Genomic DNA, 16,863 nt, shown 5'->3' with positions numbered 1-16,863 from the left:
TTTTTTAACCATTTATTTGTATGATACAGCTGCAAATAAGTATTTGAACACCTGAGAAAATCAATGTTAATATTTGGTACAGTAGCCTTTGTTTGCAATTACAGAGGTCAAACGTTTCCTTTAGTTTTTCACCAGGTTTGCACTGCAGGAGGGATTTTGGCCCACTCCTCCACACAGATCTTCTCTAGATCAGTCAGGTTTCTGGGCTGTCGCTGAGAAACACGGAGTTTGAGCTCCCTCCAAAGATTCTCTATTGGGTTTAGGTCTGGAGACTGGCTAGGCCACGCCAGAACCTTGATATGCTTCTTACAGAGCCACTCCTTGGTTATCCTGGCTGTGTGCTTTGGGTCATTGTCATGTTGGAAGACCCTGCCTTGATCTGTCTTCAATGCTCTAACTGAGGGAAGGAGGTTGTTCCCCAAAATCTCGCAATACATTGCCCCGGTCATCCTCTCCTTAATACAGTGCAGTCGCCCTGTCCCATGTGCAGAAAAACACCCCCAAAGCATGATGCTACCACCCCCATGCTTCACAGTAGGGATGCTGTTCTTGGGATTGTACTCATCATTCTTCTTCCTCCAAACACGGTTAGTGGAATTATGACCAAAAAGTTCTATTTTGGTCTCATCTGACCACATGACTTTCTCCCATGATTCCTCTGGATCATCCAAATGGTCATTGGCAAACTGAAGACGGGCCTTGACATGTGCTGGTTTAAGCAGGGGAACCTTCCGTGCGATGCGTGATTTCAAACCATGACGTCTTAGTGTATTACCAACAGTAACCTTGGAAACGGTGGTCCCAGCTCTTTTCAGGTCATTGACCGGCTCCTCCCGTGTAGTTCTGGGCTGATTTCTCACCTTTCTTAGGATCATTGAGACCCCACGAGGTGAGATCTTGCATGGAGCCCCGGTCCAAGTCAGATTGACAGTCATGTTTAGCTTCTTCCATTTTCTAATGATTGCTCCAACAGTGGACCTTTTTTCACCAAGCTGCTTGGCAATTTCCCCGTAGCCCTTTCCAGCCTTGTGGAGGTGTACAATTTTGTCTCTAGTGTCTTTGGACAGCTCTTTGGTCTTGGCCATGTTAGTAGTTGGATTCTTACTGATTGTATGGGGTGGACAGGTGTCTTTATGCAGCTAACGACCTCAAACAGGTGCATCTAATTTAGGATAATAAATGGAGTGGGGGTGGACATTTTGAAGGCAGACTAACAGGTCTTTGAGAGTCAGAATTCTAGCTGATAGACACGTGTTCAAATACTTATTTGCAACTGTATCATACAAAAATAGTTAAAAAAATCATACATTGTGATTTCTGGATTATTTTTTTTTAGATTATGTCTCTCACAGTGGACATGCACCTACGATGACAATTTCAGACCCGTCCATGATTTCTAAGTGGGAGAACTTGCAAAATAGCAGGGTGTTCAAATATTTATTTTCCTCACTGTACATATAGTGCAAACATGTAATTTGTAATATGGTTATAACGGTTAGTTTGCTGTCCACGTAGTAGTGAACTAGATGTCTGCGTGTTGTTTAAATGCTCTGATAATACAAATACAACACGTCTTTGTAGTAGCTTAAGAGCACTTGAACACACACTGACGTCAGAAGAACGACTTCACAGCTCAGGGAAATGGGATCGTCCGAGGAGCACGTGAATGCACCGTGAGCCACTGGTTGCAATTCGCCACAAAAATTTACACACTGAACTTAAAAAGAATGAATAAGTAGGATACGCCATTCAAAGTTGGCCCCAGGACAACGGTGGTCAAGTAAGCTTGATAATGAGGAGGACGAGTGGCACTGGCGAGAGTAAAGCGGTAAATCAAAGAAACAGAGCGACTGTTTCATGGCAGTTGCAATATGGGGCGCAAATGAAGGCCACACCCATGCACCACCCGGCGATACGGAGTGTGGATGCCCCTCCCTCGGTCAAGCAGACACACTAACCTGCAGCTGTGCATCTGTGGCACATGCAGAAGTTAAAGGAGAAAGACGGAGGCAGCGATGTAACCTGGTCTCTAGCACGTTTTCATAGCATAAGTGGCATTCAAATCTTGATTTAGAATTTGAATGTCAACATTATGAAAGGAGCTTCAAACTATACGGTAGAGCCCTAGAGAAATGATTCCATTAATAAAGCTCATAGATAATTTGACATTACCAGCAGGGGGGGGAACAAGTTCAGAGTTATGTCTACTGAGAGAGTGTAGCCATACACTTAGAAACACTTGAGATACTGTAGACTCAAATTTGCAGATAGAATGACTAATGAACTGAATGCAATGCTGATATTGCATTACAAGACAGGAACTCTTTTCATTATTTTAAATGGAACGGCAGTTGATTCAGTGCACAAACTTTAGGCACAGATATCGCCTCTATAGGACACACATTAAACAAAATTCATATCTAACTAAAAACACAAGAATCACTGGGTGAATGTGTGTTGTACCCTTGGAGTGGAAGGAGATGAGGCAGTCACAGAGAGGCCATTTGTCAACAGGCTCGTTGAGGATGACGTCCTCTGGGAAGATGACCACAGTGATGTACTCAAACCGGCACAGCCTCTCCAGGATCTGGGTCATTGGCTTAGACTTGGACTTCTTCATCATGCAGCAGATCCCCACCACAATCTGTTGCTCCGGGGGCTGAACAAGGGAGAGGAGGGCAACATTTCAATGATCCATCTCAGGAAGCTGGAGAGACGATGGGAGCTTTGTCCAATCTCCAATACATTTCATAATGAATAACAGACATTGCATTTAATGTGCAATAAAATGGCTACACATATTCTGTAGGGATGTCACGAGGACCGATACTTCAGTACCAAGTTCATACCAAAATTCTGAAAAAAAAAACAACATACATTTTGCTATGTACCAAAGGTACCGGAGATTCAATACGGGAAGATAGCGACAAGTGCAGCTGCAACAGCTCCGCCTCGACTCGTTGAATAGAAAAAGAGATCAACCCAAGGTGAAGTCTATTTCCTTCAATAGTAGGAGTGTCCAATCCTAAAATGATACACCACGATTTCTGTCTAACTATGAATACAAAATGCCTGTGAAAAAGTTCTCTATTCATTTGCAGCAAATCCAAACTGTTAGAAAATAGCACAATTCTGCAGCACACGTTTTTCAGTCTTTAAATTAAAACTACAGAGCAACTATGAAAAATTATAATAATAATAATAATACATTTCTTTATAAAAAGAAATGCAAATTCACTGAATTTACATGCGCTATTCGTTTTATTTTATGTCCATTACATTACATTTATTCATTTAGCTGAAACTTTTATCCAGAGCGACTTACAATTGCTATATATGTCAGCGGTCACCTCTGGAGCAGGGACACATAGGATGTGTCACAGTGGGGGGATTGAACCTGGGTCTCTCACACCAAAGGCATGCGTCTTATCCACTGCACCATCACCACCCCCCTATGTATCCCCCAATGTAAGTGTACCCCCCCTATTTAATAGCTCTGTGTCAAAGCCTCGATTTCTCACAATGGAAGAGCTGATTTAGGCTGACATTTCACAGTTTTGATCACCTGAAAATCACCAAAGATGAAGATGCAGTTTGCAGCTTTAAGAACTGAAATGTCTGTCCAACGCACCTGTTACTGCACACGGAGTTAGGGACCGTCTTAAAAGTGCAAGACGAGCCATTTCAATCATCTGTAACGGTTTTGTTTTCAATATAAAATCTCAGACAACTGCCAATATAGATAGAGACCACACTCAGAAATTTCATACCTGTGAGTTTGTAAAGAAAAGTTAAGTAAAAATGAAACATGCACAGTGCAAGATTGTAATTTCAACAGTTTGCTCATTTATGAATATATTGACATCAAACCACCTCTCATCTGTCATGGACATCCTCTCACAGCTTTTTGGTATTGTGACATCCTTAATATACTGTAGTAGATTGCTGTTGCTCTCTCCTCTTCTAAAATGGAGAAATTCAGTGAAAATCTCTGATTTAATTCCAAATAATTCCATCCAAAGTCCGACTAAAACTTTTAACACAAAGTAGCTTCTAGTAGTTTAAATACGTCTGTTTCCACTGCTGAGCTTGTGACAATTTCTGACACGTGCTGTGAGGAAAAGCTGTTTTATTCTGTCCTCTCACTATGCTGTCCAACAGACAACCGACTACAGTTAGTATATGTAGTAGTAAGTAGTAAATGAGAATGCCATGCTTCCATATAAGGTTGGGTGTAGGTGAGAAGTCTGATCTCTGACCTGCTGCAGTATATGTGGATTTCCAAGAACCAGGTTACAGTACATGTAAACACACTGACGTCTAAATATAAAACTGAAGACACCTACTGGCACTTTTGAGAATGTAAAAAAAAAAAAATACTGTTTTAGAAATTCTTTCTTCTTTAGGTTGTGCATATACACTTTCACCCAAAAAGAAGTCCACAATGGCTGCCCAGGGTACACAATGTTAACTGAAAGATCTCTACTGGTGACTCATCTGCGATGTTATTATTCATTGATAATCTGATGCTTTTGATATGATATTCAACTTAATTTCTTCCAGCTAGCACCGACAGCTAAGTGGAGGAACAGATTATATTAAAGAGGTTTTGAGGTTTGTCCCTCACCGAGTCTGTGTCTTCGTCGTCCTCATATAGCTCCATGTCTGTCCTCATGCTGTCCTCCAGGACCTCGCTCTCATCGTCCTCGCAGCCCACGAAGAATCTGGGAGCGCCACGCCGGCTCTCGCCCGGGCTGTTGGGCTCTGACATCACAGTCCCCCGCGGCAGCCCTCAGCGTCCCACCGCGCCATCGTACACCAACACACCGCCAGAATAGGCCGCCGATGGGAGGGCGCGGGGCCTGGGTAGAGGGACGGGTCCACTCTGCCTGGGCTGAAAAGCAGCGCTGGTAGATGAAGGTGTGAAGCACAGGACCAGAATGACTGAATGAGGAGCACTCAAACATACAAGGTCATGGGACAAGTGATGGTAGTAGTCAGTCCTCTGCAATGACGTCGGTACTCAAGTTTCTCATTCGTCATTCAGCAAATTCACATCTTATGACTGACTTCAGCTTCCCCAAGAGTCTTCAGCAACTTGGAGGCTCCAATAATCTGATGATAGTCCTTTCCTCCATTTGTACGCAAGGCTGACAGTCCTGAAAGACAAACAAAATTTAAAACATTATTTGTTCCATTTTGCTTGGAATTGCAATATATAATGCTTTGCAAACACTATTACCGGTAATCATCTTTCAGTGTTCTGGATTTGTGGTCAGACTCAGATCTGCAACTTGTAGGTACAGAAGTCAATCAATTATTGTCAACGCTGTAGTTTTCTTCTGATTGAATTATAATTTTGCGGTTTTGTGTATATTACTTTGTGTGTGAAGCACAAAATCATAAGCATAAAATTATTATTATTGTTATGGTCTATGAGAAAATTAGCCTACTTCAAACCCGTCAGGCGTAGCAATGCGTATCCCTCCCCAGCTCCACTCTCTCGTCTAAACATGGTCACTTCTGGTTCCAAACATGCCAAAATGCCAGACTCAAGGTTTAAGACAGCAGTCCACAATCCATGGTGACGTCATGGTGGCTACTTCCACTTCTTTTACAGTCTATGTATTGAATCCTTTTGTATTAAATCAAATAAATTAGAGAAAATATCCAAACATAATAAAAATAACCAACAAGGAGAATGACTAATTAAATCTAAATCGCTAGAAATATTTCATCACTCTTTTTTGTCCAAGGGTGTCCGACGGTCAACAACAGTCTCATTATGCCAAGCTGCGTGGGTAATTTTGGTCTTTCAACTCCACTGTAAAAAAAGAACACCATGTGTGGCAGTGCAAACGCAGCCAATATAGCATCACTTTCAGCAGAAATGGCTGTGTGCTTGAGCAATAATTACCTCCATCACCTACTCTACTGTTACACATTTAACCCTGACGCTGCAGTCTGGTGCTGCCAAACAGCAGAGGAATCAGCTCTGATCTGCATTTCCCATCACCACTAAACATTAGCCAGTCATGGAGACAGGACAGGCAGCAGACCACATGTCATACTGTAGACAAACCACAACTACTCATCGCTCTCTGAACAACAAACAGCTTCACCATCAGGCGCAATCACTCAAGTATAAAGGCTGACTATTTGCAGCGGAAAATGCGGTTATTAACATGAGCAGCCTAGAAGGGGTCCGGATGAGATAATAAACAAACATAACTGTCCAAAGCCTTGGGGATCTCAAACTGAGGGAACACAAATAAAACTGCAAAGAGGCCAAGCTCCCTCTGTAGAACTTGCTTGTTTAGTTAAAGGTCACCATGACCTAAAAGACACAGTACTCGGCTAATCTTCCTGGGATTCACAAATAACAGTAAAGCATGTATGCAGCAATTTCACTTATATTGAAGATTATTAGTACATGAAATGATAGTTAAGTCTTTTAAGTAATTTCAAAATGCCAGAAATGTTGTGATTTTCTCATCTTCTGTGATAGTACAGTGGGTTTTGGACTGTAGGCCATACAAAAAAAGGCAATTTAAATATGTCAACTTGGGAATGGTTAAGCGCACTACTGTTTTTGCCAATAAAATGTACTTGAGAAAGTGTCATTATAAGGGGGACGGAAGATATGTAGTGGACAGTCACAGTTATCTTTCCATTTAAACACAGTTCTTACTAAGTACTAAGAAGTATCAAAGTATCACCGGTTACTGTCTGTGCACTTGTACATTTAAGGCAATGGAAATGAGAAAGCACAGGTTCAGTCCAGTCAAGTCGGTGACTGTTAAGTATTTTTATATTATAAATGTTTAACTGCTGCCTGGTACACATACAAAAACTCATTCTAACTTCAATTTTGGCACCAAGTTGATGTGAAATAAACTCTTTCCATGCCTAAGTAGATTAGCGTTTCAGAGCTTCAGCACAACCGTTAATCTCTTATATTACACCTGCTTGCTCAGGCTAAAAGCATGGCCATCGCTTCAACTGAGGACACTGAGGTCATGTCCTCTATATTAGTATATTATTTAAGTCGTTTTAAAATGGGACTGAGGGTGCAGTTTACATTCTAAAATTTCATGCTACACATGGCTGTTAACGGGCGTATTTCCATTATATCAACTTTTTTTTTTAAACCTTGATCAAAATTAATTTCTGACACAATCCAGTTGGTTTTGAAAGGAGTTAAATAAACTAAGGAGACTGGGCAGTGTTGTCAACACAAAGAGGAGAATGTAACCTTTAAACTATCTGACAACACGAAAGCCAATTAGGTTTTGTTAAGGACAAATGTCTCGTTTTGGCCAACCAAAAGTCCAAAGCCCAAAGATATTACATTTACAATGATACAAAAACTGAAGCAGCAGCAGCTCTTTAACTTTGAGAAGCTGGGACCAGAGAATGTTTGAAATACTTTGCTTTACAAATGGCCTTAACGATAAATAGTTGCCCTTTACTTTTCTGTCCATAGAATAATAAATTAATTGACTTATTGTTACAGCTCTAAAAGCAAAAAAGTTGAGAATGCAACTAGACAGTATGGTGGTTTTTCTAAAAGCTTATATGACAAGATACAGAAACGCCTGGGTAACAACTCCAATTCGCGAGTGGAGGTTTACTCAACCGTGAGACAGAGCCAAGTCTCCATTTGCACCATTCAACTCTAGTCCAGCTTCTTCTATTCCCTTTGACCTCTTAACTCATCACATACATGTAATCACTGCCTCGGTTTCTGGACCTCTATTGCCCCACTTTCCATTCTTAAATGTGTCCTTTTCCTACATTTCCTAAAAAACTCTGACCTCTACCCCACCTTGAACCAGATGACTCAGGACTCCTTGCTGGGGCAGGCTCAGACACCTCCTGCAGAGCGCTCTGCCCGAACCTGCTTCAGCCTTTCACCTAATGGAGAGTGAAGCCTGAGTCTGCTCCAGAACTTGTTTCAATAGAACTATTTTTCATCTCAATCACGGGCATCACGGCCTTGTTTACTTAAACTTTATTAAAGAGACAACGTTTCAAACAGATGTCATCTAACCAGACTTGCAGAGGGTGTGTAGGCGATGTGTGTGTCAAAGTACTATTTTAAATTACATATTGTCATGCTGCAGATATGTCCTGGCCTACACATCATATTCTGAAGACTTAAGAAAACATCTCTGTTTGGTACAGATCCCAGCAAAAATTATACCATAACAAACTGAAAATGTTTTTCTATGAAAGTAGTAATAATGATCATTACCTCCAAGTACTGCAAATCATATTATTTTCAGAACTGTGCAGCCATAGCTGAGACCTATCATTTCTAAGCTTTGTTTCTTGACATTTTAAATTCAGCATTTCACCACCAGATCTTTGCTCCCTGCAGTGTGCTGAAGGCCAACAGAAAACAGCGTTTCGACAGTCGAAACATGTATGGAAGCGAACGCCTTTAATTTGAGATAATATATGTTTCTTCTTATTAACCTTTATTTAACTAGAAAGTTACATTTGAGATTAAAAAGATTAAAACCTCTTTTACAAGTGAGATCTAGTCAAGACAGGTTCAAATAGCAGAATCTAACATATGACAACAACAACAACAACGTAAGATACAAGAGGAAAACACAACAAAACAACATTGGGTGTAACGTAATACTCTACATAGTACAGTTCATATACATAACAGCAATATTAGATCATATATTTATTTGGCAAAGCAGCCGCAGCTAACAGTAACCAATTCCTTTATTCTGTGTTTAAAATTATTTAAAGAGATGAGGGACGTAAGTTTGAGCTTGGTCTGCACATCATTCCAAAACAGACAGGCTTGATTTTCCAGCCTCTGTTCTGATAGCAGAAACTTTAAAAAGCCAATTATGTAACCTGAGATTATGACTGCTTTGTAAAGAAGTCGGAAGTTTACCTAAACTAATCTTATAGATTAAAATGTACCAGTGTTCAAGCCTGCGCAAAAGAAGGGATGGCCATCCTACCATGCTGAAGCAAGAGTTAGTGATATATCTTGGAGCTAGGGCTGCAACTAATGATTATTTTAATTATCGATTCATCTGTCGATCATTTTCACAATTAATCGATTAGTTGTTTGGCCCAAATGGTGAAACATTTTAAATCAGTGTTTCCCAAAGTCTGAGATTACATCCTCAAATGTACTATTTTGTCCACAACAAAAGATATTCAGTTTACTGTCATAGCCGAGCAAAGAAACACAGAGAATATTCAGTTGGCGATAAATTTAATAGTTGACAACTAATTGATTAATCAACTAACCTTGTGTTAAAGACAGTCAAGTTTGGACAAGCTGGGCAGAGAGACAAACCTGTAAATAGTATCCCCTCCAGTCAATCTATGTTTGTAAGATACGTTTAGGGTTGCAATGGACAATGATTTGTATTTTAGATTAATCCCTCGTTTTAAAAACGGTCTATAAAATGTCAACAAAAAAAAAAAACTGAAAAACGTCCATTACATTTTCTTTAAGCCCAGATGACATTTTAAAAGTGCTTTAAAATCTTCAAAACAGTCCATAACCTCAAACATGTTAAGTTTACTATGACATTAGACAAAGAGTAATAGTAGTCCGTCTACGACTGATATAAAATACAACAAATAAAGTGTCTGGAGACACGATAACTTCGAAATACTTTTGATGGGCTGACAGAAAAAAACACCCCGTTACACAAACGTTGTAGCTGCACCTGATGTCTGAACTGGAAGAGGGACCGACAGGATTAACTGCGTGAATTGAGGACACAAGGATGTTTAATTGAATTAAAAATGACCGGACAGTGGATTAACTTTAACCTATAAGTTAACGTTACCACAGGCTGGTTGTTGTAGTTACCGTTACATCGCCATCACATCAACAAGTTCATTAGCGTTAACGTTATATACACGATGTTGTTGTATAACAGCAAATGAACGTTAGAATACGAAGACGTTGGATATTTAGAAACCAAAATATTAAAGTGATTTTAGCATGTAAAACGAATCTAGACGGCTTGTTTGAGTTCAAGAACAACGTTATATGGCAAAGAAAGAGACGTTAGCGCTCGTTAACGTTAGCAGTGCTAGTGCTAGCATTCAGCTAACACAGTAACGTTAGCCCGGCTGGATCGGCGATGTAAACAAGTCTTCCAGAGCCATTTTGCCTGCATTTGAAGCTAATACCGAAATGTGCGAGCGATCATTAATGTTAACGTTTAAGACTGGACGCGTGTCGAGGATGTTTCCGTTAGCATACAGTAACAGTGAACCGTGAACTCACAGTGTGGCTGGAAGGTTTGCATCGCTGCCATCGGCTCGCTTTCTTTGCTCTTGACAGTTTGCATGTGAAACCAATCTTTTTTTTTTTTTTTTTTTTTCTGTTTGACGCACGGAGAGACAACGTCTGCATCAACCAATGGGAAATGAGAACAGCTTCAAGAAGGTGTGACTCGAAAACCTGCTTGAGCCAATAAGCAACGACCAAAGTCAGTCAGTAGGCGGGGGCACGACAAGTTCCCAAAGATGAGAAGAGCTTTAGCGGCCTCTAGCGAATCAGGTACAACCAAAATGATGATCCTTGTTACCTCATCCTTTGTATATAAATATATGTTACCATATTTTAATACACATTTTATTATCTGGCTTAAGTTCTGCGTGTGCTGCATGAAAGGGAGAAGTTACAAACTTTCTTTTCATTATACAACTTTGTGTTGTTTAATAACCTTGTACCTTGTATTTTTTTCAACCACCCTTCATTTTCTGCTAACTCCATACTCCAAATATTGTACTTTAGTCTTAGAAATTAAAGTAAAATAAAATCTTAATCTGAAAAGAAACATTTACTTGACAGTTGCTTAGCAGATTAAGATTTCAACTTCCATACGATGACCTTAAAACAGGATGTGTCTTCATAAATTAAACTACCACTAGTTGTAAAAAAAATGTTTTCACCATGGCCAGCTACATGCATCATCATAACACTATCGCACTGACACAGACAGGGGCCAATCAGCTGCATAATGCGTAGCCTATGTACATTTTACACAATGCACGTGTTTTTTACTATGTGAGATTTTCAATGTCGTACTTTTGGTTAATTTTTGGTAAAAAAAATACTTACTTACTTAATACTTACTTGAGTTTCTCCTGCAGGGGATCAATAAAGAAACATTTTATATTATCAAACCTAGGTAATAGGTCTGAAAACGTGTTCAAACACTGGACTACTCTGGAAATAAGTAATTATGACTACACATCTTTTGAATCAAATGCTATCTATAGCTGTATTTGTTCCTTCAAAATATATATATACTGTATATATATATATATAATTTGTATAATTTGTTACTTAAAAATGAAATAATAACATATAATATAATTTAAATTTATTTGATTCTTTTATTTTTTTATGAATATACCCAAACAATGCTATTATTATTATCATTACTACATGACACACAAACAAGTGCCCAAGTGGAGGCACCAAAAGTACCATTTGCAGTGGTGCAACATTTGTCAGAAAATAAGATAGATAGTTATAAAAACGTGGTCACAAAAAAAGGACAAGAACATAACTTCTTAAATGAAACATTACATTGCAAGTAAGAGTTCTTGTTGGAAAGAACGGCCCCTTTCAGAGAGTTATATTCTTATATTATTACTGATGGTTCAACACACAAGCAGAAAAGAAAAATGTAGCGGTGTAAAATATATTTCCCTCTGTATGGGAAGCAGAACATATCATTAAATTTAAATCCTTAATTAAAGTAAAACTACCTCATAATTGCCCTTAAGTACAGTACTTCACAATTGTTGTTTGAGACAATAATAATTACAAATAACGTTTGTAATTTAGGTTTATACCAAACATCAACAGACCATCTTTCCTTATTTATAACAAACAATTGCACTGAATCTTACTGTGTTGCCTGTTCATACATTTCACAAGTTGAATTATCATTAATACACAGCAGTGGTGGAAAGTAACAAAGTACATTTACTCCAGAACTGTACTAAAGTACAATTTTGAGGTACTTGTATTTCCATTTCTGCTTGTTTATACTTCTACTTCTACTTCTACTTAGTCAAATACTTTATTTTTGAATTCAATTCAATTTTATTTATATAGCGCCAAAACATATCTCATAGCATTTTTCATATAGAGCATCTAGACCGTTCTCTTTTATAAGCTGTAGGCTGTGTGTGTTTATTGTTGAACTTTTTGTTAAAGCTTGTTCTGTGTATGTACATCGAGAGCAATGTATGACCAGGGTCAATGTCCTTGTATGTGTACATGCCTAGACTGAGATATTACTCCATCAATAGTCCAACAATATGATAAACATAATTCTGAAATCGGCTATTCTGCATAATGAGTACTTTTACTTTTGTTACTTTAAGTATATTTTGATGCTAAGACTTAGCAAAAAGAATATTTTGAACAACAGAACCTTTACTTGTAACCTTACAGAATTTCCCCTCGGGGATCAATACAGTACAATAAAGTATTTCTGATATTTTTCCACGCTGGTATTACTACTTTCACTTAAGTAAAGGATCTGAGTACTTGTTCCATCGCTGTGCTACTGAACTAACCCCACAACCCCTAGAAGCAAGCATCACTATGGCTAAAAAGCCACTACAGTGACTATTGCCACCACTACTACAGTCGGAACACTTGAACAGTTGTATTGCATAAATCCAACAACAGGAAGTTCTTTGGCTACTCAAACTCAACATTTTAAAGGTGACCCTGCCCTCCTTCAACATACCGCCCGCCTGCTGTTGCTGGTGTGAGACTCGTTGACGTCAGTGTCTGTGCGAACCAGAGTCAGTTTGACCACCACATCACCCTGTGTGTAGGCCACCTGGGGCTGCTGCTGCTGCTGTGGTGAACTTTGCGGGGTCACAGTGGGCAGTTATACTGCTTATGAAAAGAGCATTTTATAAACAGCCAGTGAGCACAGTGTACACAAGGCTCTTCTATAAGCAAACTGAACACGGAGAAGAGCGCGTGCACCCACTTGCACAAATATTGTCAGCACAGAAATGAAAATGCCTTTCCCCTGTTGGCATTTTTGCAGCTGCATGTGTTTCCCTGTGCTGTGTCCATGTTCCTTTTCTTTCATCTAGTTTTGTGCCAGGAGCGTTCCAGCTAATTACTGAATGAGGTCCCCCTGGCCTTGGAAGGCGGTCTTTAAAAGCTCCTGTACCAGCATCAGAGTGAGGCTTTTTGATTTGAGACTGCTGGTCTTGCTGCCTCTCAGGGCATTTTGTGTTTATATTCTTGTGTTTTTGGTGTTCTTGATTTATTGTGTTATGTTAATAAATTTGTCTGCGTTATGATTGGGCCATCGTTGCAGTGTTAATCGCCCCATGTAGCCACCAAAGGGTGGGATGTAACAGCATCATATTCTTTTAGATTTTTAAATAAACTCAAATATAGTGTTTGTGTAGCATCACTTCAGCTTGTGTGCATGTGAAACAGATCTAAATCTAAATTATCTAAATTATCCCTGTCTTCTCCATCAGTACCAACAGCTCCTGCCACAAAGACCCTCTGTGAGGAGGCCCTCTGCGGTCCGCCGCCCTCATATGGCTTCCATTAGCCAAAGTCAGGGGCGTTACACTCTCTGTGACTTACAGCTACAGGTCAGGCTAGGACAAGGAGGCTCATTATGAATGCAGCTCTAGTCTCTGTACCTCTGGGCTCTGGGTTCCTGCATGAGTGGGGGTGGAGTCCAATATTTGCCTGTAAAATGATTTCAAAGACTCACCCACCTAATTTAAGTCTTTCCTTAAATTGCCATAAAACTCATAAATGTGGACGGCGGCCATGTGGATGAGGTAACCCTTAGCTTGTAGGTTAAGGTGTGACATGTGGAAATTTGCACAGATCTGTCAAGTAAGGACTTCATGTCATTCTCTTGATGAGTCCAAGGGCATTTTTGATGGTGATATTTATATTGTTTTTTATTGTCAATAAATCCCATCAAAAGATGAAAATCCAACAATGAACTGATCTTACTAAGAAGTAGTTTCTGCATCCAAAGGCTGATAAATATTATTTCACTGTGTCATTGTTGTCCAAAAACTAATTACACATTAATGAGACACTGTTGTGCTGGCTAACACGTTTCTTAATTACGATGAACATGGACACTGCAGTTTATTTTGAGTCAATCCCACACTCACCATTCTGTGCACTAACACATCAAATCCACATATGAAAATAAATCCCAAATGCTGTATTTACATTACAGCGGCCAGCTGCTTTTGGAAATGGTTAAGACTTTATTTAGAGAGTCTGTTTGTTCACTTCGGCAAACAGGCCTAACTGTTTTCATTGTTTGTCGACAAAAAGGGAAAGAGGAAGATATTCTGTTTTTTTCTTTTGTACTCACGTCTCAGAACGGGAAGAGAGCTTCATAGAAATTGGAAAAACAGTGCATCAAAGTAATTTTCACAGCATTTTTAGATTTATTCACCTCAGTGTAGAAATGAGAAATAGACCTTTTTCACAAAAGTCCACTTAATCTATGGGGTAAATATCTCTTCTCAATGCACCTGAATCACTTTTCATAGTTGTGTTTTTGTCCAACAACAGATATGTGAGTGGCAATAGTTGCATTGTGTGATCACATGCAGAATTTGAAGCAAACTGGACTGGAAATAATTAATGAATTTTCAGAGTCTGTACTTTTTCAGACTTTTTAGACTCAGATCTTTGCATTATCCCATCTTATCCTACTGCCACAATATCACAAATTCACACATATATTGTTGTCTGGAATTTCACATCTTTAAAGCTGCATTTTTGCTTTCTGTGTATGACAGGTATTCATTTCTAGAACCAGATTCTGAAGTACTAAATTTCTTCTTTCAGTTTAATCTTAGCCTCTACAAACAACACTGGTCAGAGAGGGTGTAAATTATAACAGTTACTCAAGAACTCCATTGATCAAGGAGCTACGGTGGCTTTATGCTATTTTAACACTGAATGTGAACATGTCCCGTTTGACTCAGCGCAGGGTGTATGGTGTCAGAAATCCATATAAAACATGTACAAGACTTCTTTCAGAGGGTGAAGGCACATGTCACAACACACGTCCAGTTATGCGAGTAACGCAGCGGTTAATGACTCTGGGTGTCGAGTAAACGCAGGCTGACTGTGGTCTGGTTGCTGGTGGATGTCGTCTTTTCTCAGCTGTGTTTTCCAGCTCTGCTCAGTGAGAAGAAAGTCTGTTCAGTTCTCTGCCGAAATGAAAAAGGGTTCTGTCAGAAACACACTGAACAAGTCCATAGATTAAGTATTTATTCTCTTTTTGACAGAGAAAAGTCGACATGCCTGATCACACACATAGCCTACACGTCTAGGCTACTCAAGCATATCGTGGTCAGGAAAATTGTAACTGTACTGTACTTTAAGGGGCTTTCATGTTTTCACTTCAACTGAAGGACTATTATGGGCCATCAGATAGAGACCACAGGGATTATAAACCAGTTTTCAAATACCACTAGAAGAAAAAACAAGATGCTTGGTCATCAAGTTTAAAACAAGGACATTTCTTCTTTTCTTGTAGGATTTAGGAAACAACTAGACTGACTAACAAAAAATTCAACCAAAACTTCATTCAAACAGTTGTCACAACTATTTCAGAATTATTTGATGAATTATTTTTAGAAGGATATGATACAATATGAGTCTCCAGCTTGCAGCTAGCAGCTTTATTTTGCTGTACTAATCACTGTAGAAATAAATAAAATAAATAAGATAGATGTAAGTTGAGGTCCGAAGTTTGTTCCTCAGCAGTTGTGGTAAAGTGAGTGTAAAATATGTCCAGAGGGTGGCATCAGCTTCAAGGTGCTTGGTAAGTAACCAATATCAAAAGATCTGATCATGTTGTGAAAATGCAAAGTGATATGTGTTGCCATTACATAATTTTACCACCCTGTCAATCCTGGAAATTATGTTTCAAAGGAAATTAAAAGGATCCTGTTGTTTTTTTATTTCAATAAGATTAAATATGCAGATATGTTCAGTACAAACTCATTTGCTGCCAGTGTATTTCTTTTTTTCTCCTTCAATACAATTTCTGCTTTTGAAGGATAATACATTTTTTATGGTTATGTTTAGGCACAAAAGTGACTCAAAGGACAGGAGGTGTTTACTTACCGAAACCACCATCTTAACCTCAGCTTAAGAACTTTTGTTGACCACACACATAACGTACGATGTGAATCCAGTGTCAAAGTCGTGCACCTTGAGAGCCTGTGTGTAAAAAGTGTCGCTTTTCCTATACAAAAAGCAATGCAAAAATCTTGCATGTGAACATAATCCAGGCAGCACTTAGGTTCTCTCTGGGCCAAAGTTGTGCACCAATCGACTGTCCAACATTGCTGTCCCTAAACTACGCCGGAAGTGTTGCTACAAATGTGTGCTTTGTGTACCGGAGATTAGTTTCTTCTTAACTTTATGTCAGTTATTGTGGCTGGACCACTTGCATTAATCCTTGAATAAATCACAGCTTAAAGTTTGTGTTCCTGTGGGCTTTAAATTAAATATGTGAGAGTATTTGATTTTTCCTCTTAACTCTTAAAATACGAGATGCTTCCACTCCTCCAAAATCTGTTTTCCAAAATAAACTCCGTGCAGCATGTTTGACCTGTTTGACTCAGGAGATATGTTGTAAAAGTTTCATATGCAGCAGGAATCTGAGCTTGTTTCTGATCTCCTGTACGAGCTGCACACAGAAGCCATTCATATGTAGAAGGCAAGAATTCATAAACACACTCTGCTTTCAACAAATGTTCTCCTGAGAGGATTCAAACAAAATCCTTTCAGCAGCGGAGAGCAGACTT

At 39.2% G+C, this 16,863-nt stretch overlaps 1 protein-coding gene and 1 long non-coding RNA gene across 8 annotated transcripts in view; one reads left to right on the top strand and one right to left on the bottom strand.

Moving 5' to 3' along the window:
- The window catches only part of ppip5k1a (diphosphoinositol pentakisphosphate kinase 1a), a 39,540-nt gene extending 29,102 nt beyond the window's left edge, over positions 1-10,438 (bottom strand). For 6 of the 7 annotated variants that reach the window (XM_046033570.1, XM_046033572.1, XM_046033575.1 and 3 more), the window contains exons 1-3: positions 10,283-10,438; positions 4,628-5,159; positions 2,464-2,659 (exon numbers count right to left, since the gene is read on the bottom strand). In XM_046033570.1, coding sequence (XP_045889526.1) covers positions 2,464-2,659; positions 4,628-4,771 — 340 coding nt within the window. In that variant the 5' untranslated portion in view covers positions 4,772-5,159; positions 10,283-10,438. Of the gene's footprint in view, positions 1-2,463; positions 2,660-3,631; positions 3,652-4,627; positions 5,160-10,282 lie in introns of those variants that run through there. The other variant, XM_046033574.1, reaches the window with a different exon arrangement.
- On the top strand, positions 9,900-13,829 carry LOC123959487. The gene is made up of 3 exons (XR_006822311.1): positions 9,900-10,558; positions 13,135-13,224; positions 13,534-13,829. It is a non-coding gene; the product is annotated as an uncharacterized LOC123959487 (long non-coding RNA).
- The last annotated feature ends 3,034 nt before the right edge of the window (positions 13,830-16,863 follow it).

Source organism: Micropterus dolomieu, linkage group LG20, assembly GCF_021292245.1.
Source record: "Micropterus dolomieu isolate WLL.071019.BEF.003 ecotype Adirondacks linkage group LG20, ASM2129224v1, whole genome shotgun sequence".
NCBI lineage: Eukaryota > Metazoa > Chordata > Actinopteri > Centrarchiformes > Centrarchidae > Micropterus > Micropterus dolomieu.
This window is presented reverse-complemented; position numbering and strand designations above follow the sequence as displayed.